Raw genomic sequence first — 21506 nt, 5'->3', positions numbered from 1 at the left:
CATTCAAGACACTATATATAGCTGGGTTTACTTTACTGGATGTGTCTCTACCCTTCTAAATGTTTATTTATGAGTCAATACTGTTTTCGTGGCAAGCTAGAAAGCAGGGACTGTGTCTTTTTCAACTTAGTGTCAGTAAATGCTTTTCTTGCATGATTTAAAGGAGCTTGTGAATATTTCAACTACTCCATATATATGATCTACCGTTAACTTTTACATTTTTGCTTGAGAAAAACATCAGTTTGGGAGCAGCTTAAAAATTGATTTAAAATTCTAACCCCAAAGGTGAACAAAATCACTAATAGAAGGCTTCACTTAAGCTTCTTGACTCTTTAAATTAATTGAACAAATAGTTTTTGAACACCTGCAGTGAACAAAACACCAAGTTAATATAATTAATAGCTGTTCAAAAGGGAGAAGGCTTTGTCCTCAGGTTGCTTCTGGTTTAGTATGGGAGGCTGTTTTCAAATGCAGGCTTCATTATTATTCATATATGGTGAGGCCGGAAGATCAGGAGACAACTGCCATTGAAAGAGATTGTTCGTTCCCAGGAGGAATACTGTGCCACACAGGGCCACATAGGGAAGCACCAAGTTGGGTCAGGAGGCAGAAGGATTGAAGGGAATATGGATGAAAGGCTTCTTTGTGGTTTTTGCAGGAAGGAATGGTTAAGCTGGGGTGGGCAGGCTAAGTGGGCTTAGGATTGGCTAGTTTGAATAGTTTCGGTGGGCTCTGGGGCACAGGGGCTGTCCATGGTGGTCTGGTATGTGGCCCTGGGGTGATTAGGGCAGGGGAATAGTGGCCCACGTGTGAGAGCCTGCTAAAGGAGGTGGTTGGGGAATGGTCATTGGGTCGGTTGGTTTGCATAGAAAAGGCACCCTCATAGGCAAGTTGTTTACTATCTCTAAAAATTGGCTAGTCTTGGGGCGTGTGGAGGGGAGCTGGGGAGCAAGGGACAGTTTCCAGGGCATCACTAAGGCCCCAGATGCCAAAAACATCAGCGTAAAAAAGATGCACTTCATAGAGAGGCAAAGTAGGTGCTTCACGCTAGCATTGTATAAGATAAAAAGCTGCATGTAACAAAAGAGAAGCACTCTTTGGTTAAGAGGAAGAGATTATTTCAAGTATACTTGTTCTGGCACAGGCTTAATAGAAGAAATGGCTTTTCAGCAGGGCAGGTGAGGGGAAGGAGCTTAGTGCCCATCACTCATTGGCAAGTTGCCCACCTTGGGTAAATTACTTAAACCCTCTGAACCATGTTTATTCTGTTTATATGCCAAGGTTGTTGGGCAGATTCAGTAAATATCTTAATGTTTCTCTCAACGTGCGCCACTGACAGACCTGCATCGGAATCACCTGGAGTGCTCCTTTCCAGTGCAGCTTCCTGGGACCCAGAAGCAGACTATGGGGGTGGGGCCCAGGACTCTGCATCCTGACAAGCCCCTCACTCCCACCCTAGGCCATTCTTAGGAAAACTAAAGTTGGGAATCACCATGGAGAAAACACTGCTAGGTGCATTCCAGGACTTAAAGGGTAAAACGTCACACTTGGGTCAAGAAGTTTTTGTGTACTTATTATAATACAACCGTAGCCTTTCCCGGGCTTCAATATCTCATGCCTGGCACAGCATCGTTGAGGTAGGTGTTAAACACTCGGACACAGTGAAGATACCTCCTGCAGCTCTGGCTGGCTTGGGCCAGCTGCGCGGGGAGGCTAACGTTGCAGATGTTCTAATGCGGCTCAGAAAGGAATGAAGCCAAGGCACCCAGTCCCGAGACTGTGAGAAGGTTCCAATCACAGCTTGGCTGTGATGCAGCTGCGCGGTTTCAAACACCATGTTTATCCCCATGGGTTTCTATTTTTACCTCAAAAATTTAAAAATATGAACCGACAAACTAATTGAAAGTGCTTTAGCAGTTTCAAGTAAACTTGAGTAAAAATTATTGAAAAATTGCTGAGTCTTTTGGCCTTGCCTAATTGGGCTTTTGGCAGCGAGACATCGCCTGGCCTGGTGCTGATGGAAGGGGCTTAAGGAGCCCAGCACCCGATGCCGCTCGGTTTCTCGTGCTGTTGATGTGTTTAACCCTCACGGCAGACCTAAGAGGTACATTTTTCCCCTTTCACTTTAATAAAATGAAGCTCAGACACGTTCAGTCCCAGGCCCAAGATTTCACAGGAAGTGAGGTGTGGACGAGGACTTCCCCGGCTCTGTTTGCTTTCAGAGGCTCCTTTATGTCCCACGCCGGCTGCCTCCAAGAAGAGAGGAGTCCCCAGGGGAGGCCGGAGGCCGCTCCTGCACGTCCTACTCATTGCTTTACAATATCCGGGTACCATTGCTCACATTTTATGAGCCTTTAATTTTCGATTCACGGACTTTCACAGAGATCATTATTATCAAATCTCTGACAGAACAACCAAAATCCTGGCAGCCTATTTTGCTCCACATTTTCCTTCCCACTTCCTAGTAATTATACAGTAATTACAATGTTGGTAATTACCTCATTAGTAATTTGGTGTGAGAAAGCTCAATGAGAGAATAATAAAAGGGCATCTCTTTATAGCTGCCAGATTACAGATGACAAACACAGTTTTAATAGCCCTTAAACACTCATTAATAGAAAAATAAATTTTCCTGCACAATATTTTGAAAAGTGTCAGCATCTCTCTTAACCCATGCATGGCTTTCCAAAGAGGCTGAGGTTTTCTGAAGAGCCCATGTCTAAACAAATGAAGGTGCTCTGAAAGTTCTAGTAAAAGCCATCTCTGGAATTCGCTTTTGCCATCGTTTGGCCATGAAAAGCCCTGTGTCTCCCATCTTTGGTGAATTTGTATCATAAAAATAAGACTTGGTCAGGTGCTGTGGCTCACACTAGTAATTCTAGCACGTTGGGAGGCCGAGGTGGGTGGATCACTTGAGGTCAAGACCAGCCTGGCCAATATGGTGAAACCCTGTCGCTACCAAAAATAGAAAAATTAGCTGCTCATGGTGGGACATGCCTGTAGTCCCAGCTACTCAGAAGGCTGAGGCAGGAGAATCACTTGAACCCAGGAGGCAGAGGTTGCAGTGAGCCAAGATCGTGCCTCTGCATTCAGTCTGGGTGACAGAGAATCTGTCTCAGAACCAAAAAAAGATTAAAAAGATTAGAGTGGTGTCTTCTTTGACATTTTTGCCACTGCTTCCACTTTCATAAAGTGGAATAAATCTTCTCATTTATGTGCTCTTAACACTCCTTACCTACTTGCTGTGTAATATTCTTAATTCATTCAGCAACTTCCAGCAAATATCTTGAGTCTCTTCTGCCAAGCCTGGGAATGGGGACGCAGCTACTCTCTCCCACGCAGTCATCATCTTTTGTCTGGACTAGCAAAGTAATCTCCTAACAGGTCTCCCTGCTTCTTCCTTGCCTAGCTAGTGTCTGTTCTGAACGCGGAAGCTGAAATAAACATAAATCGAGAGTCAGATCATGCCATCGGAACTAGATCAGATCTGCTCAAATCCACCAGCAGCTCCCCCTCATGCAGAGGATTAAACCAAATCCCTCTCTCTGCTGCCCAAGGCCCTCCCCTCTGCCCACCCTTTGCTGATCTCTTCTACTCTTTGTTAGCTCCCATCCAGCCTGACTGGCCTCTTAAGCATTCCTCAGACACATCCTCCCGCCTTAGGGTCTTCGCACTCTTCCCACAGAAGCACACAAAGCTCCTTGTTTCCAGGTCTCTACTCAAATGTCGCTTGATCAGAGAGGCTGTTCTTGACCCTAGATAAGCATGCACACATACACACACACACACACACACACACACAGAGCACATAAATAAATAAAGGTGACTTTCTGTCACCTTTATTATTGTTGTTGGAAGTTCCCACCACCTGACATGCCAGCTTATTGGCTTATGGTCCCTCTCCCTTCACTGACTGGCATGTAAGCCACTGCTCTCTGAGAGGGCAGGAACTTTGTATCCTCTGTCCCGATGCCTTCCCACAGCACCTAAGTTAATATATGTTAAATAAATGAATGAGTGATTTTTTGAGCATCTCACTAGCATTTCCTCAAGAAATGCTTACTGACGGAAAAATCCTAAGTTTGCCCAGAGTATCTGCCAAAGGAGTGAGATTTAATTTCAGGTTACATGAGGACTAGCCTAAAGAACAAAAGGCACATAGACCTTTTGGGAAGATCACTTGCCTTCATAAGTCCCGTAGGATGGGGATTTATGAGCAAAGCCAAGCAATTCAGAGGACATACTTAATGGAATAATTTCTAATGCCCTGTACATGGTAACTCACATGAAATACTTAAGTGAAGGTATGGTACAAGCAGTTAGGTTTTGTGGAGACATTATCTATTGTGGTTTTTAATAATAACAATATACTATTAGTGCCTTTAAAATACTGTCTCCTCTGATGCAAACAAAACAAAACAAAACCAAAAAACGGGGCCAGGAAATGAGAAGCTGGAATGCTGGTTCCAGCTCTGCCATCAGTTGCTATGTGACTTTAATGGAGTTATGGAGTTATTTCCTCTCTCTCCATCTAATTTTTCCAATCTGTAAAAATTAACATATTGGATTAAATTATCTCTATGATGTCTGCTAGCTCTGAAATTCTAGGGTTCTAGGAATTACTGGTTGGCTGGCTGGATGGATGCAGAGATAACTCTAATTTCCACATTACACAGTCATAACAATAGTGGTTAGTTCTAATCTCTTCTTATCATTCTCTTCCCACAATTCCCTAGTCCAGAGAGTACTACCCTTTATCTGAGGTTATGTACACCCCTTACTCTTAGGTCCTTGTATCAATCTTCTTTGAATAGTGAATGGTTAGAAGCCAGTAGATTATAGAATCATAAAAAAACAAAAGTGATGATAACTGAAGGGTGTTTATTCTGTGAGAAAGGAAAGAAGGTGGATGTATTAACTTACATCTGACAATCAGGAAGGCAAAGTAGTTCATGCAGTCCGCGTCACTATGGCTGTCTGTGAGACATTTCTTTACACACTTTTGCACAAATTATTGCTGAGATTATACAGACATTGAATCTTCCCTCTGGTGGATTATAAACTCACATGGCTGAACATGGAAAGACCCAGAACAACATCTGAAAAAGTGATCTTGGCCCCCTAACTTGCTGCCCCTGGGCAAGTCCCCAGAGTTGGAATGAACAAAGAGGAAGCCTGCCCTGGGCTCAGGTCTACTTCTTACTAGCTGAGTGACCTTGGGTAAGGCACCCTCTACCCCCATGTTCCTGGAAATAGAACAGAGCTAATAAGGCTGAAGTGAAGATTAAACAAGAAGGCTCAGTGAGGTAAAGTAACTTGCCCCTAATGTCACAGAGCTAATCATTTGTATCCCAAAGCCATAGTGGGAAATGAATATAAAAGGAATCAAAAGAGACTCCTATAATTTTACACTCTCTGTTTATTACATTGATGGATTTAAAGTAAGGAATGTCTAGATGGAGCTCTCAGAGATAATTTCACCATTGCTAGAAATTCACTTACTCACAAACCTGGTGTCCATTCAGCAAAATATACCAGAAATGTCTTCATGGGTGGTATTTGCTGGATGAAATTGAATCATTCCATCTAAGTGAAATAATTGGACACAGTGCTTATCTCCTGCGACAGCAGAAATGATCACTTTTCATTGTTCTCCTTTTAGACCTGACCTTGATATTCCCTCATTTCCTCCTAACTATATCAAAGCACCCAAGGATATAAGTGTGCTCTGCTTCAATTGAATCTCACTGGTCTCATGTTGAGGTTTGCGTTCTGAAGCAAGCCTGTGATCATCTCCTTACCAGTCCTTGAATCTGCTTCCTTTTCTTCCCTTTTCATGTTTGAGTTTCCTTAGCTAAAACCGCCACTTGACAGCCGTCTATCACTGTAGCTGTGAAAGCGCCTTTGTACCGTCTCCTGCTGGCCCTGTGTTACATGAGCCCATCTGGAGCCGGGGAGTGGCAGAGGGTTAGGCAAAGGGCAATTAAGAAAGAAATATCTACTATATTTCATTAAATCTGCACACCACCACAGCAAGATAGATGACATTATTCCTGTTTTACAGATGAGGAAGCTGAGGCTCAGAGAGGGTAGTTCTTGAAGTTACACGGCTGATACACAGTGTAATTGGGATTCCAAACACAAGCCTTTTCTCATAGGCCATGCTTTGTTTTTGTTGAGAATGAGTGGAGATTGTGGGAGAGTGACCAAAAATACCTAGATATACCTGAAATCCTATTAACAATTAAGATTTTACCCAGCTGTATCCCTCTAAAGAGGTAATTCAAATTATACATCTTAAACCAGTCACATTGGCAGCCACAGCATGCCACCTTGAGTCTAATGGTGTGCCAGGCACTTTATTATAGACACAATTTACTTTATTCATCACCTTTATCCACAAAGTCATGATAACTTTAAAGTGGTATTTTTCAAAGCATGCTCCTCTGACCAGCTACATTAGAATCACCCAAGGAACTTGTTAAAATACAGATTCCAGGGCTTCTCCACAAGGATAAAAACAGTGGAATTTTCATTATTAACAAATTCTGTGATACATTTGGACAGTTGTTCTAAAAAGGTAATAAGTCTTTGTTATTAACAAAACACTTGAACCATTACCTTTTAACAAGTCTTTGTAAATTAAGCATTTTGTATTTAAAATGTAGCTGTGGATTGCTTTAACTAGTAATAAGTTTAGGGAGATAACAGATAGGAAGCTGGAACACAGTTCAGGGCTTAGTTGAATGAATATTATCTGGTACCCAGAGAAATTTGAAGGAATCTATTTTTAGGAGTGACTAGTAGGTCACATCTATAAAATTCAAGACCTGGTATAAATAGTCTGAAATTTGGACTCCAGTCTGGACTTTTGTAGTATTCTATAGTATATCAAATAGAAGACTCTTTTTAACATTTAAGTTAAATATTCATCATTAAATTATATCAGGTAAGATACAAAATTATAGAAACAGATTCATTTCAATGCAGTACCTTTAATGAACATCAACTGTGAACTAGGTGCAATGGATTACAAAAACAATGAAGCCGGTGATTTCTGCCAAACATGCAAAGAAAAATTAATACCAATTTTCACAAACTCTTCCAAAAAAATAGAAAAAGAGAGAACACTTCAGAACTCATTCTATAACGTCAATATTACCCTGACACCAAAACCAGACAAAGACATGAGAATTCACCAGTGAAGGTGGGAGGAGTTTAAACCCAGGAGTACCTGCTGGTTCTCTGACTGGGCCAGATGGATTTCCGGGAGAGGGTAGAGTCGGAAAGCTCAGAAGACCGCGATGATGACAATGGTGGTGAAGGTGGTGGTGATGATAGTTACAGCAGCACATGCACACACACTCACATCACTCATATGAACACAGATTTGAAATCCAGCAGTGTGGCTGGGTGCGGTGGCTCACACTTGTAATCCTAGCACTTTGGGAGGCTGAGCCAGGCAGACCACAAGTTCAGGAGTTCGAGAACAGCCTGATCAACATGGTAAGACCCTGTCTCTACTAAAAATACAAAAAAAAAAAAAAAAAAAATAGTGATGTGGTGGTGCATGCCTGTAGCCCCAGCTACTCTGGAGGCTGAGGCAGGAGAATCACTTGAATCCGGGAGGCAGAGGTTGTAGTGAGCCGAGATTGCACCACTGCACTCCAGCCTAGGCAACAGAGTGAGACTCCATCTCAAAAAAGAAAGAAAGAAAAATCCAGCAGTGTGGCAGTGAGTTTTATCAAACATTCTTCTCTAAGGTAGATCCTAGCCTTGTCTTTGCTGTAGATACTCATTGTGGTAGATATTAGAAGACATGAGAATTCAGCGTGTAGCTGATGAACAAGAACCGAGACTTTTGTTCCTGTGTCAACAAGACTTCCTATCACTGCCTTCTTATTTTCTTTTCTCCTCTTCCTCCCCCTCAGCCCACTCCCCTTCCGACAATGCCCTCACTGTCCTTCAGTAACAGCTCCCTCCAAATAGCACCACCCCTGGCAGTATATCTACAGCCCTGTTTACAAACTTGCATTCAGACCTAGATCTAGTTATTTGGTTATGACACTGCAGTTTATGTTAACCCTTTGACAAACAGGCAAGTGATAGCAGCCGTGGAATAAACTTTTTCCAATCCCTTTGACCTCAAAATAAGATAATATATTTTATGTCTGTATTTTGAGCAAAGCCTTTTGCCGTTTATAGTGAAAGCTTCATTGAATGTTTGAAGACAGTATTAGTTCAGGGAAAAAAAAAATGTACTTCTGATGCAGAATGCCAAAAAAGCTCCCACTCTGAGCACTTTTATTGGCGCAAGTTGACCTGCAGGAGCCCCAGGGAGAGACACGGTAGAAAAGCCCAGGCTTGGCAGGAGGTAGTGGCTCATGCCTGTGATCCCAGCACTTTGGGAGGCAGAGGCAGGAGGATCACTTGAGACCAGGAGTTCGAGACCAGCCTGGCCAATATGGTGAAGAGGCTGAGGCAGAAAAATCACTTGAACCCAGGAGGCGAAAGTTGCAGTGAGCCGAGATTGCGCCACTGCACTCTAGCCTGGGCGACAGAGCGAGACTTTGTCTCAAAAAATTAAAAAATTAAAAAAAAAAAAAAAAAAGACCCAGGCTTTTTGTCCTTGTGAGCCTGAGTCTCAGCACTGCCACTTGCTAGCTCTGTGACTTTAGGCAGAATTCTATACCTCTCTGAGCCTCTGTGTTCCAACTTGTAAAATAGAAGTAATAACTTCTATCTTGCAGGTTTGACTTGAGATTAAATTAGATCAAGTGAGCAAATCTATTATTAAAGCTTCTGGTACACAGTAAGTTTTCATTAATTGTAAATGTAACTTTTACATTCAACGAATGCAACTCATCAGACATAATTGCAAGGTGACTTTATTTTTGCCTCCGACTATCCCTTTAAATTTATTCTCCAGGGCAGGCTCTTCCTCTCCCCTTTCATAAAATTTTGGATGAATCTCATAACTTGTACATTATTTAGGGAAGTCTTGTAACTTGGCAAATGTCAGGAAATAAAAGTCCTCCAATAATTTAAATGTTCAGTCCCGTGTAATAGTCAAAGTAGTCAGACTATTTAAAGTGAATACTTTTCTCCCCCGCTGCTCTGGCCTGCTGCAGAGATGCCCACAATGGGCTTCTACTGCCTGTCCTCCCCTCCCTTAGCTCCTCACCTTTCCAGGGTTGGTATTCGGGGAGCCAGAGCTGGGAGGAGGAGAGGTCTCGCTTGGACCCGTGTGGCCACCGTGACTGCTCTCCCTCAGCAGGTGTTTAAGGTGGACTCTTTCTCTTGTGGGCGCTTTGCTGGGTTCTTTGGAGGCCTCCACCTATCACTTTGGATCTTATCCCACAGTCCCTTGATAAATGGAATCTCTCCAGCTGTTCCCATACTCCTTCCTCAACCTCAGCATCCTGTAGTCCCTCCAGCTTCTTTCTGGTGGGACCTGTTTGCCACTTCAGTTGGCCCTCTTGACCCCATCTGCTCCAGGGAAATAGCACCGTGCATTCTTTGCCCCAGCACACAGAGTACAAGCCACCCCCAACACAGCCATTTCTCTCTCCCTCTGCTCTGGGACCAGTTAGCCAGCTGTCTCCTGGGCCTTTAGGTCTCTCACATGAGTCAGCTATGGCCCCAGCACAGCCCCTGAGATCCAGGTGTCCTTGAGCTTCTCTCTTGATTTCAGTTGAAGGGAGAAGTAACCCCGTCACAGCACAGAGAGCTCTTGCCAGTGTCCTCTCCCTCCACCATTCTCAGCCTTTCCCTTGAGGATTCTGCATTGTGACCTTGTGCTCGCTTTGGTACTGTCTCAGTGCCTCAGCTGAATGTTCCATTTCAGTTCTGGGACACGGCTCTTACTTTTAGTATTTTTGTTTAACCCTGATGTTCCTATGTATTCCTGTCCAAGGTCAAGACACGGAACACCCTCGGCTCCTGTTTCCTCATCTGTAAAACGAGGATGATAATAACAGTGTCTACTTCATAGGATCTCCATGACGACTAAATGAGATAGTTCAAAAAGTGTACCTTATACAGTTTCTGGTACCGAGAGGCTTCTCTGTCATCTGCTTTCATGATCATCACCATTACCGTCATTGGTCTTTTTTTTTTTTTTTTTTGAGACAGAGTTTCACTCTTTCACCCAGGCTGGAGTGCAGTAGTGTGATCTCGGCTCACTGTAACCTCTGCCTCCTGGGTTAAGGCGATTCTACTGCCTCAGCCTCCCGAGTAGCTGGGACTACAGGCATGTGCCATCATGCCAAGCTAACTTTTTTTTTTTTTTTTTCGTATTTTAGTAGAGATGGAGTTTCACCATATTGGCCGGGCTGGTCTCGAACCCCTGACTTTGTGATCCACCTGCCTTGGCCTCCCAAAGTGCTGGGATTATAGGCATAAGTCACCATGCCCGGCCACCATCATTAGTTCAAAGCAAATCGGTTTCTCACTGGGACGGAGCCCTTGTTTTCAGGTTCATTTGTTACCAACCTTCCCTCCTCCTACTTTTTGCCCAGAGCACACACACATGAAGACACATACAGACATAGAGGTACGTGTGAGCACAGATGCATGTGCAGAGCAGAGGCAGTTTGGGCGTGTCTGTGACGCTGACTCTTCCACACTCAGCACCCTGGTGCCCTTACTAATTGGTTTATCTCTGCACACTGCCCTCCCAAAAACCTCATTAAGCGGTGAGCCTGTGTGAGGCCAGCTGCTGCTGGACCCTCAGCATCTCTCTCCCAGGACCCCTAGGGCTCCCCAAATGGCACAGAGCTCCCTGGGGCAGAAAGACGGGCTAATCCCATTGTTAGGAAGTCATGTGCGAAGCATCTGTGTTGAATGATTACAAGCATGAAGATGATTTTTGAATCTCACAGAGGGATGCTCTGCATATTTCCTCTCTGCTTTCAGCCATTTCCTAGGTTATATGCAGTTTGGCTCTGCTCCAAAAGGAGAAAACATAAGTAATAGGACCATGGACCTATTTTCAGCTTGTAATGCACTTTCTTCTGCCACACATCACAGTTAGCCTTCACTCGTCGCCTGATGCCAGTGGTTACAGGCCCCCTCTGGGCCTTCTCTGCTCCCTCTGTTTCTCTGGGTTATAGCAACTCTGACATCAAATGACTCAAATCATTTATTTCCTCTTCTACCCTTCACTAGATTTTGGGCTCCTTGTCTTTTCTTCCAGAGCCTGGATCATAGTCTCTCTGAGGCCCTAGATGAGTAACGTCACCTCTCTGAGCTGAATTTCCTCATCCATAAAACAGAAAGTAATAGTGCCTACCTCAAAAGGTGGCTCTGAGGTTTAAATGAAATAATGAATGCAAAACATCTGGTACACAGTGGACCCTCAGCAAAGGGTACCCATATTATAATTGCCTCAGGCACTCAATAAATGCATTAAATAATTTATCAGCAGAAGTGACACTAAGTTTGTAATTAAGATCATTATTAAATAAAACATACGTGAATCTGCAGCCTCCAGTCTCTCCCTATCCCAGCCTTTTACTGTCTCAGAGTGGCCCGAGTCACCAAAACAAAACACCTCCCAGGCCACGTCATCACATCACTCCTCTGCTCTGAGGTGTTGTGTGGCTCCTGCTGCTGCCAGAGCCAAGCCTGAGCTCTGGTGTGTGGTCCCTCCTCACCTCTCCACCTTCTTTGCCTCTATTGGCCTTCATATAATTCTTAGCTATGAAATGAAAGTGTTCAGCTGTCTGTCCAGCTCTGCTACTCTGTGATTCTTATGCAGTCATATTTACTCAGCAAGAATTTTCTGAGTGCTTGCTCTGTGCTGGGCTAGGATTGGACACAGCTCCGGTCCTCTAGGGCATCCAGTTCAGAGAGGATATATGCTTGTCAAGAGATGACTGCAGCAGACTGCGATGCCCTGTGGGAGCTGGAGTGAGCGTTTTCATCCTGTCTTGGGGGTCAGTGATGGCTCACAGAGGTGACATGTGTGAGGTTAAGCAAAGAGCATGGGGCCTGGGAGAGCATTCTAGAAACAGGGCAGTATAAGCAAAGACCAGGAGTGTGGATAAGCTGCTCAGAGAATGACAGTGGGAGGCAGTGGGCCTACAGAAGTGAACTGTGCTGGACTGGAACCATGGTCTGGCTGAGGAGTCTGGCCTTGATTCTCCAGATATGGAATTAGCAGAGGTCTTTTAATCAGGCCAAGCCTATTTTCAACCATGGCAGAAGTGTTCCTCCCTTCTGGTAGTGTAATTTGTGCATGTGATTAGTAACAAATTTTATTTTGATATTTAAGTAAGAGAAAAAAATTGTGGAGTTCTTTGTCTGTTTGTTTTTTGTTGTTTTCTGTACTGATCACTGTAGAATAGGAAAGCGTCAGATCTGTACTTAATGGTTCACTCTTGAATCTGAGTTCTGGTCCTCCTGTTTGTTAGCTGTGTGCCCTTGAGCAAACCACTCGCCTCTCTAGGGGCTTTGGTTTTCTCATTAGAATGGGGGACAGTCCCCGCCTGGCGGCGTTGTGTGGGGATTGAGGGCATGTTTGTGCAGCATCTGGCACACTGGAGGCCCCAACACCCTCTTCTTTTCTCTCCCCCTCAGTCACAGGATGCCAGCCTGACGACCTGCACAGCTGACAGATAAAGAATGCGGGGTGCTGATGCGAAGGAGGCTTGCTTTGAAATATTAATTGCTTCCCCCAAAGACTAGGTGTTTTCAAGGGCTTTGTTTGCCCAGCTGAATGCACATGGCATGACAGGCTTGGCCCTGCCATCCCAGGCTGCCTGGAAAATGCCTCTTAAGACCACTCCAAGAGCTGTGGCTGTGTTAATAAGTTTGTGGGGATGATCTTCCTATGAATGCTGGGAGGGAAGGATTACAGAAATGTCAGTGCCTCCCCTTCCCTGTCTGAAAATCCCTCCTCTTCTAAAACTGCCCTGAGATTCCTCGGCGAGGCCCTTGAACTCCCAGAGCACCTGCTCTCCCCAGGCCCTAGTGTCCGCTTTTGTTTTCTTTGTGTTGAGTGATGTTTACTGCTCCACTCAGCTGACCATTGATAGAGGCCAGTTCACATCTTTGTGTTACTCTAGGATGCCTCCTCAATGCCTGTTAAACAGAATCGCCAGCAGAGGCCCAGCAGCATGAAACAATGCTTCCAGTGTAGGCTGAGCACCTGCTATGTGCAAGGTGTGTGTTCGGTAGGCATGCGTTGTCCATTGGAATGTGAGCCTGGAGCCAGGCAGGGACGTGTTGTGTGGGTGACCATGCCTTTTGAAAGAACATGGCCACTCCCCTGATGGGTCCATGCATTACACTGACTTGTGTCCTTAGCCTCTTTCTTTCTATTCCTTTTTTTTTGGCCTATATTTGAGTTGCATCTCTGGTAGAAAATGGAAGCAAAAAATTCAAAGCAGGGGCAGGTCATGCAGACACAGTCTAATGAGCATGCTTCCAGTGTCTACAGGGCAGCTCGTGGAGCTTGAGATACGGAGTTGGATGGGCCTGGGTTCCAGTCAGGCCCTGACTGGCCATGACACTTCAGGGAAGACCTTGAGCTCTCTGGGACCCAGGGGGCCTCCAGCCTTAATGGGCTGTGCTGAAGGTGAGAGAGCAAGTGCATGTAAGTGCCGCCCACCCCTCTGGCATGGAGAGGAATTTAGGAAGTCATACAGCTGCCCTGAGCTGAGGCCTCTGGGGTGCCAGCCACAGCACATCGCTGTCACCCTGGGTGCTGGCCCAGGCAAGTTTTGTGCTGCAGCTTCATGATGAAATTCCACATGCCATTTTTGAGGAAGCCTCTCTGGATTTCATGGCCTGAAAAACAAGTCTCACATTTTCTCAGACACTGACACCTCTGAGAATGTCTATTACTTCTCTTTGAGTTAGTAGGTTGCTGAAAAACTTGCCGAAAGTAAAATTACAATGTGAAAAAGAAAGGAAGATATTGAAGCCAGGGAAGGTTAGTTGGGCCTGGGTAAATGACTGTCCACTTGCTGCTGGCCCAGCTGGCTGTGCGTCCCTGATGGCGCCCCAGAGTTCTGGCCCCCACGGGTGAGACAGTGTGGGCAGCCAAGGGTCTCAGTGAGGGCAGCTGGGCTTCATGGGCATCACTTCCAGGGAATCAGTAGCAACAAGAATCAAAAGTAGCACAAAATGCAACAAAAATGGTTTTTCATGCGACTTTCGTTATGGGGGTCACTTTGTTCATATTTTACACTCGATATTATTTACTAATGTCTGAGATTTAGGCATATCCCAGGCAGTCAGAATTCATTCATACTTCCAAACAAAGGAGTAATGTGCGTCCTCCACACAGGATGATCATCAAGAGCTTGTAAGACATTGTGAAAAAATGCTTTCTAGTCCACTTATTACTAATATTTACTAATGGTTGAATAATGTGATATCACTAATATGTGTTGAGTATATGAATTAATGAATGAAGCCTTTAACATTTCTGGGTCAAGGAATACCAGTGTTAAAGGCTTCATTCACTAATTCACATATTCAACAAATAGCCACGGTGTACCTGAGCACCCACAATGTACCAGACACTTTTCGAGGCCCTGGTGTGCAGACAATACACGCTCCAGAGCGGTGCCGTGCTGTGCTGGAACAGCCTGTACTTCCCCACATCCCTGTCAATAGTGGATGAAGTTACGCTTCTTCCACTTTGCCAGACTACACGAAAATAGTAATACTTCCCAATGTCTTAAAGACCTAAATGTAAATTAAATGCATAAATGTGCAAAGAAGAAATTATAGATGAATATTCATGTGACTGTGGATTAGGGAAGCACTTGTAGAGCATAACTTCAAGAGCAGACATGATAAAGGAAAAGATAGACTAGGTCACATACAAATAGAAAGCTTATATAGAGATACAAAGCAAAAGACAAACTGGGAAACAGAGTTGCAAATAATTATTTTATTTTTATCCCTAATATGGAGAATTCTTACAAATTAATAAGAAAAAGGAAAATAGACCACTGACTGTAATTATTGTATGTCACTTTTATAATTAAAAAAGGAGGCTGGGGGCCAGGCGCGGTGGCTCACGCCTGTAATCCCAGCACTTTGGGAGGCCGAGGCGGGGGGATCACGAAGTCAAGAGATCGAGACCATCCCAGTCAACATGGTGAAACCCTGTCTCTACTAAAAAATACAAAAAATTAGCTGGGCACGGTGGCGCGTGCCTGTAATCCCAGCTACTCAGGAGGCTGAGGCAGGAGAAGTGCCTGAACCCAGGAGGCGGAGGTTGCGGTGAGCCGAGATCGCGCCATTGCACTCCAGCCTGGGTAACAAGAGCGAAACTCCGTCTCAAAAAAAAAAAAAAAAAAAAAAAAAGGACTCCACCCGGGCTGCCGGACCGGAAGCGCACGGCTGGAACTCGATCCTGCTCTTCTGGGTTGAAACCCGGGCGCCACCAAGATGCCGGCTTACCACTCTTCTCTCATGGATCCTGACACCAAACTCATTGGAAACATGGCACTGTTACCTATCAGAAGTCAATTCAAAGGACCTGCCCCCAGAGAGACAAAAGATACAGATATTGTAGATGAAGCCATCTATTACTTCAAGGCCAATGTCTTCTTCAAGAACTATAAAATTAAGAATGAAGCTGATAGGACCTTGATATATATAACTCTCTACATTTCTGAGTGTCTGAAGAAACTCCAAAAGTGCAATTCCAAAAGCCAAGGTGAAAAAGAAATGTATACACTGGGAATCACTAATTTTCCCATTCCTGGAGAGCCTGGTTTTCCACTTAATGCGATTTATGCCAAACCTGCAAACAAACAGGAAGATGAAGTGATGAGAGCCTATTTACAACAGCTAAGGCAAGAGACTGGACTAAGACTTTGTGAGAAAGTTTTCGACCCTCAGAATGATAAACCCAGCAAGTGGTGGACTTGCTTTGTGAAGAGACAGTTCATGAACAAGAGTCTTTCAGGACCTGGACAGTGACGGGAGCTTGGGCACCCACCATCTCCAGAGCCCTGGCAGCATTTTCCAGCAAGATATACACAATCTTTTGCCTTTATTTCATAAAGTTTTATACAGAAGAGGGAAGAGCATGTCTTTACTTGAAAAACTCTTGATCAGGAATTCGGGTAGGAGAAAAGAAAGTGTGTTATCAAGGGTGATTTGAAGTTTTCTGCAGTATTAAGCTGGCGCTTAATAAGTAATAATAAAGAAATTTCTAACATTCCAAAAAAAAAAAAAAAAAAAAAAGAAGGCTGGGTGCAGTGGCTCATGCCTGTAATCCCAGCACTTTGAGAGGCCAAGGCGGGCAGATCACTTGAGATCAGGAGTTCGAGACCAGCCTGGCCAACATGGTGAAACCCCGTCTCTACTAAAAATACAAAAATTTGTTGGGCCTGGTGGCACACGCCTGTAATCTCACTTGGGAGGCTGAGGCAGGAGAATTGCTTGAACCCAGGAGGCAGAGGTTGCAGCGAGCTGAGATAGTCCCACTGCACTTCAGCTTGGATAACAGAGCGAGAATTGTCTCCAAAAAAAAAAAAAAAAAGTAAAGACAAAGGTGTTTATTCATTGTTTCAGCAACACTGATTTGAGTGCATGCTGAAACATGCCAGAATCCAGAAGAGGCACCAGGGAAACAGAGATGGGTCAGATGTCACCTCTGCCCTCCCAGGCCCCACAGATGGGCTTGGAAACAAGTAACAAAGAATACACAGCATAAGAAGTCAGACAAAGAAGGTGGGATCAGAGGAGTCAGGGAGCCCATTCTTGCGAAGGGAGGGGTGTCAGGAAAGGAGACGTTCCAGCTGGATTTTTAAACAGCTTTATTGAGGTACCATTTATGTAACATAAAATGTGCCCCTTTTAAGTGTATATTTTCTTGAGATTTAGTAAAATTATACATTGGAGCAATCGTCTCTGAAAGACAGTTTTAGCATCCTCCCTCTCACTCGCAGGCCTCGGCAACCACTGATCGTTCTGTTTCTACAGTTTGCCTTTTCTAGAATTTTCATATAAATGGAATCATACAATATGTGGCATATTCTGTTAGCCTTCTTTCATTTAGCATGCTTTTTAAGAGTCATCGTGTTGGTTCATTTCTTTTTGTTGCTAAGCAGTATTCCATTATACGAATACACTCATTTTGCTTCTTCATTAGTTGATGGACATTTAGGCTGTTTCCACTTTTTGCTACCATGAGTAATGCTGTTATTAACATTCATGTACCAGCTATGTGTAAATGTGTGCTTTTATTTCTCTTTGGTGTTTAGTAGTAGAATTGCCAGGCCACATGGTAAGTGTATGGTTAACTTAAAAAATTTTTTCCAAAATAGCTGTACCATTTTACATTCCCATCAACAAAGACAGATCCACTGGTTCCACACCCTTGGCAACGTTTAAGATTGTCAGTGTCTTTATTTCAGCCACTTTAGTGGATTTGTAGTGGTATCTCACTGTGGTTTTAATTTGTATTTTCCTAGTTATTAATGATGTTGGGCAAATAAGCATGTTGGGCATGCTTATTTACCATTTATATACCTTCATTAGTGAAGTGTCTATTGACATTTTTTCTATTTTAAAATTGGGTTGTTTGTCTTCTTATTGAGTTTTAAGAGATCTTTATATAGTACAGATGGAAATCCTTTACCAGATATATGTTTTGCAAATATTTTCTCTCAGACTATAACTTGTCTTTTCATTGTCTTTTTTTTTTTGAAACGGAGTCTTGCTCTGTTGCCCAGGCTGGAGTGCAGTGGTGCGATCTCGGCTCACTGCAACCTCCACTTCCTGGGTTCAAGCAGTTCTCCTGCCTCAGCCTCTCAAGTAGCTGGGAGTATAGGTGCTCGCCACCATGCCTGGCTAATTGTTTTGTATTTTTAATAGAGACAGAGTTTCAGCATGTTGACCAGGCTGGTTTCGAACTCCTGACCTAAAGTGTTCCACCAGCCTTGGCCTCCCAAAGTGTTGGGATTACAGGCATGAGCCACCATGCCCGGCCTTCATTGTCTTAATGATATCTTTTGAAGAGTAAAAATGTTCAGAATTTATCATGCTTTTTCTTTTATTGTTTTGGGGTTTTGTGTCATGTCTAAGAAATCTCTGCATACCCCAAAGCTGCAAAGATCTTCTCCTGTGTTTTCTTCTAGAAGTTTTATGGGTTTAGGGTTTCTGTTTGGGTCTATAGTCCATTTTTAACTAATTTTTGTGTGTGGTATAAAGTAATAGGTAGGTACATTTTCTTTGTGTATGGATGTCCTGTTCTCCCAGCACTGTTTGTTGAAGTTTGTCCTTTCCCCCACTGAATTACTTCAGTACATTTGTCAAAAATAAATTGACCATATATGTGAGCCAATGGCATGATGATAAATGTTTAATAACTTTTTCCCACTATCTGGAAAAAAAGAAGGGCCTTATTTGTCTTATTTGTAGTGTCAGCCAGATTCCTTAGATGAATACTCTCACATGGCCGCTTTCAAGCTACCAATAGTTTAACAATCAGTTCATCAAATTCCTGAAAACTTAACAATTATTGCTATAAGCCAGTGTGAGCAGCTTTAGCACACTTCTGTATGCAAAGATCTATTTCTGAACACTCTATTCTGTTCATAGATCTATGTGTTTATCCTATGCGAGTAACACATTGACTGATGACAATAGCTTTATAAGTTTTGAAATCGGGTAGTCTAATCCTCAGGCTTTGTTTCTCTTTCTCAAAATTGTTTTGGCAATTCTAGATCTTTTGCATTTCCCTATAAATTTTAAGAACAGCTTGTCATTTTCTACAGAGTCTTGCTGGGATTTTGATATTAGTTGCTTTGAATTTATAGATCAATTTCTAGAGAGTTGCCATCTTAGCAATGTTGAATCTTCCAGTTTATGAATATGGTGTATCTCTCCATTTATATTATTTCTTCAATCTCTCTCAGCAGCATTACATAGTTTTCAGTATATAGGCATTGCACTTCTTTTGTTACATTAATTACTGGCTGAGTATAGTGGCTCATACATGTAATCTCAGAACTTTGGGAGGCCAAGTTGAGAAAACTGCTTGAGCCCAGGAGTTTGAGGCTGCAATAAGCCATGATCACACCACTGCACTCCAGCCTGGCCGACGGAGTGAGACCTTGTCTTTTAAAATTAAAAAATAAATTTAAAAAATTTTTATCTCATGAGATCTAATTTTAAATAAGAAAAGAAAATAAAAAATAAAAAAATTTTAAAACTTATTCCTTAATATTTTATTCTTGTTGATATTATTGTGAATGAACTTTTTAAATTTTATTTTCCCATTGTCTGTTACTAGTATATAGACATACAAATTAATTTTTGTGTATTGATCTAGCATGCAGCAATCTTGCTAAACTCACTCATTTTTTTCTAGTAGCTTTTGTTTACATTCTTGAGTTGTTGTTGCTGTTGTCATTGTTGTTTTGAGATGGAGTCTCACTCTGTCATGCAGGCTGGAGCGCAGTGGTCTGATCTCAGATCACTGCAACCTCCACCTCCCAGGTTCAAGTGATTCTCCTGCCTTAGCCTCCTGAGTAGCCAGGATTACAGGTGTCCGCCACAGCACCTGGCTAATTTTTGTATTTTTAGTAGAGACAGGGTTTCACCATGTTGGTCAGGCTGGGCTCGAACTCCTGACTTGAAATGATCCACTCACCTTGGCCTCCCAAAGTGCTGGGATTACCCGGCCAATACCTGAATATTTTCTAAATGCAAGAGTGTGTTATATGCAAATAATGATAGTTTTGTATCTTCTTTTCTAATCTGTATGCCTTTAATTTCTTTCTTGTTTTGTTATATTAACTATGACCTTCAATACAATGTTGAATAGAAGTGTCGAAAGTGGACATCTTTGCTTTGCTCCTGATCTTAGGGGGAAAGTATTTGGTCTTTCACCATTGAGTATTATGTTAGTTGTAGGGTTTTTGTAGATATCCTCCGGTAAGTTGAGGAAGTTCCCTCTATTTCTAGATTGATTAAAATTTCTTTTTCTTTCGTTCTTTCTTTTCTTTTCTTTTTTTTTTTTTAAAGTAAAGACAGAGTTTCATCATGTTGGCCAGGTTGGTCTTGAACTCCTGGCCTCAAGTGATCTGCTTGCCTTGGTCTTCCAACATGCTGGAATTACAAGAGTGAGCCACCATGCCCAGCAAGGTTTCTTTTTATAATGAAAGGGTGTTAGATTTTGTCACATGCTCTTTCTATGCATATTGAGATATCATATGGTTTCTGTTCTTTATTCTGTTAATACATGATATATCATCCTAATTGATTTGGAATGTTAAACTGACCTTGTACTCTTGGGATAAACTTTACTTGGTCATGGTGTTTAAGTCTTTTTATATTGCTGGATTTGATTTGCTAATATTTTGCTAGGAGTTTGCACATCTGTATTCATGAGGAATATTGGCCTGTAGATTTTTTTTTTCTTGTGATGTCTTTGACTGACTTGGTATCAGGGTGTCAAGGAAATGCTGTCTTCTTAAAATGAGTTGGGAAGCATTTTCTTTTCCTCTATTTCCTTTTTTTCTCTCTCTTGAGTCAGGGTGTTGCTCTGTCACACAGGCTGGAATGCAGTGGCACCATCTCCACTCACTGCAACCTCCACTTCCTGGGTTCAAGCCATCCTGCCACTTCAGCCTCCCAAGTAGCTGGGGCTACAGTCATGCACCACCACACCCAGCTAATTTATATATATATTTGCAGAGATGAGACTTTGCCATGTTGGCGAGGCTGTTCTCAAACTCCTGGGCTCAAGTGATCCACCCACCCTGGCCTCCCAAAGTACTGGGATTACATGCTTGAGCCACTGTGCCCAGCCTCTTTTTCTCTTAAAAAAGAAGTTGTTAAGATTGGTATTATTTTTTTATTTAATGTTTGATAGAATTCAGCAGTGAAGTCATCGGGGTCAGACTTTCTTTGTGTAAAGATTTTAAGTTACTTAGAGAAATGCAAATCAAAACCACAATGAGATACCATCTTATGGCAGTCAGAATGGCAATTATTAAAAAGTCAAAAAACAGCAGATGCTGGCAACGTTGTGGAGAAAAAGGAATGCTTACACACTGTTGGTGTGAATATAAATTAGTTCAACCATGGTGGAAGACAATTCCTCAAAGACCTAAAGACAGAAATACCATTCAACCCAGCAATCCCATTACTCGGTACATACCCAAAGGAATGTAAACTGTTCTGTTATTTGTAAAGACACATGGACGTATATGCTCACTGTAGCACTATTCACAAAACCAAAGACATGGAATCAACCTAAATGCCCATCAGTGATAGACTGGATAAAGAAAATGTGGTACATATTTCTTTTTTTATGTCCTTTGCAGGGGCATGGATGGAGCGGGAGGCCATTATCCTTAGCAAACTAATGTAGGAACAGAAAACCAAATACTGCACGTTCTCACTTATAAGTGGAAGCTAAATTATGAGAACACATGAACACATGCAAGGGTACGACACACACTGGGGCCTATCAGAAGGTGGAAGGTGGGAAGAGGGAGAGGATCAGGAAAAGTAACTGGGTA

General features: G+C 42.9%; 2 protein-coding genes across 2 annotated transcripts in view; both read left to right on the top strand.

Annotated features, from left to right (window-relative positions):
• Positions 1-21506, top strand: part of MAP6 (microtubule associated protein 6) — a 79373-nt gene that overhangs the window by 29681 nt on the left and 28186 nt on the right. The window lies entirely within an intron of this gene.
• On the top strand, positions 15343-16189 carry LOC135270220 (actin-related protein 2/3 complex subunit 3-like). The gene has a single exon (XM_064365582.1). The coding sequence runs from the start codon at positions 15412-15414 to the stop codon at positions 15946-15948; it is 537 nt and encodes a 178-aa protein (XP_064221652.1). The 5' UTR covers positions 15343-15411; the 3' UTR covers positions 15949-16189.

The sequence above is a fragment of the Aotus nancymaae genome, unplaced genomic scaffold (genome assembly GCF_030222135.1).
Source record: "Aotus nancymaae isolate 86718 unplaced genomic scaffold, 86718_ANA_hifiasm-v0.15.2.pri h1tg000059l, whole genome shotgun sequence".
Lineage (NCBI taxonomy): Eukaryota > Metazoa > Chordata > Mammalia > Primates > Aotidae > Aotus > Aotus nancymaae.
Note: the sequence above shows the minus strand (reverse complement) of the source record. Positions and strands in the feature narration are given on the sequence as shown.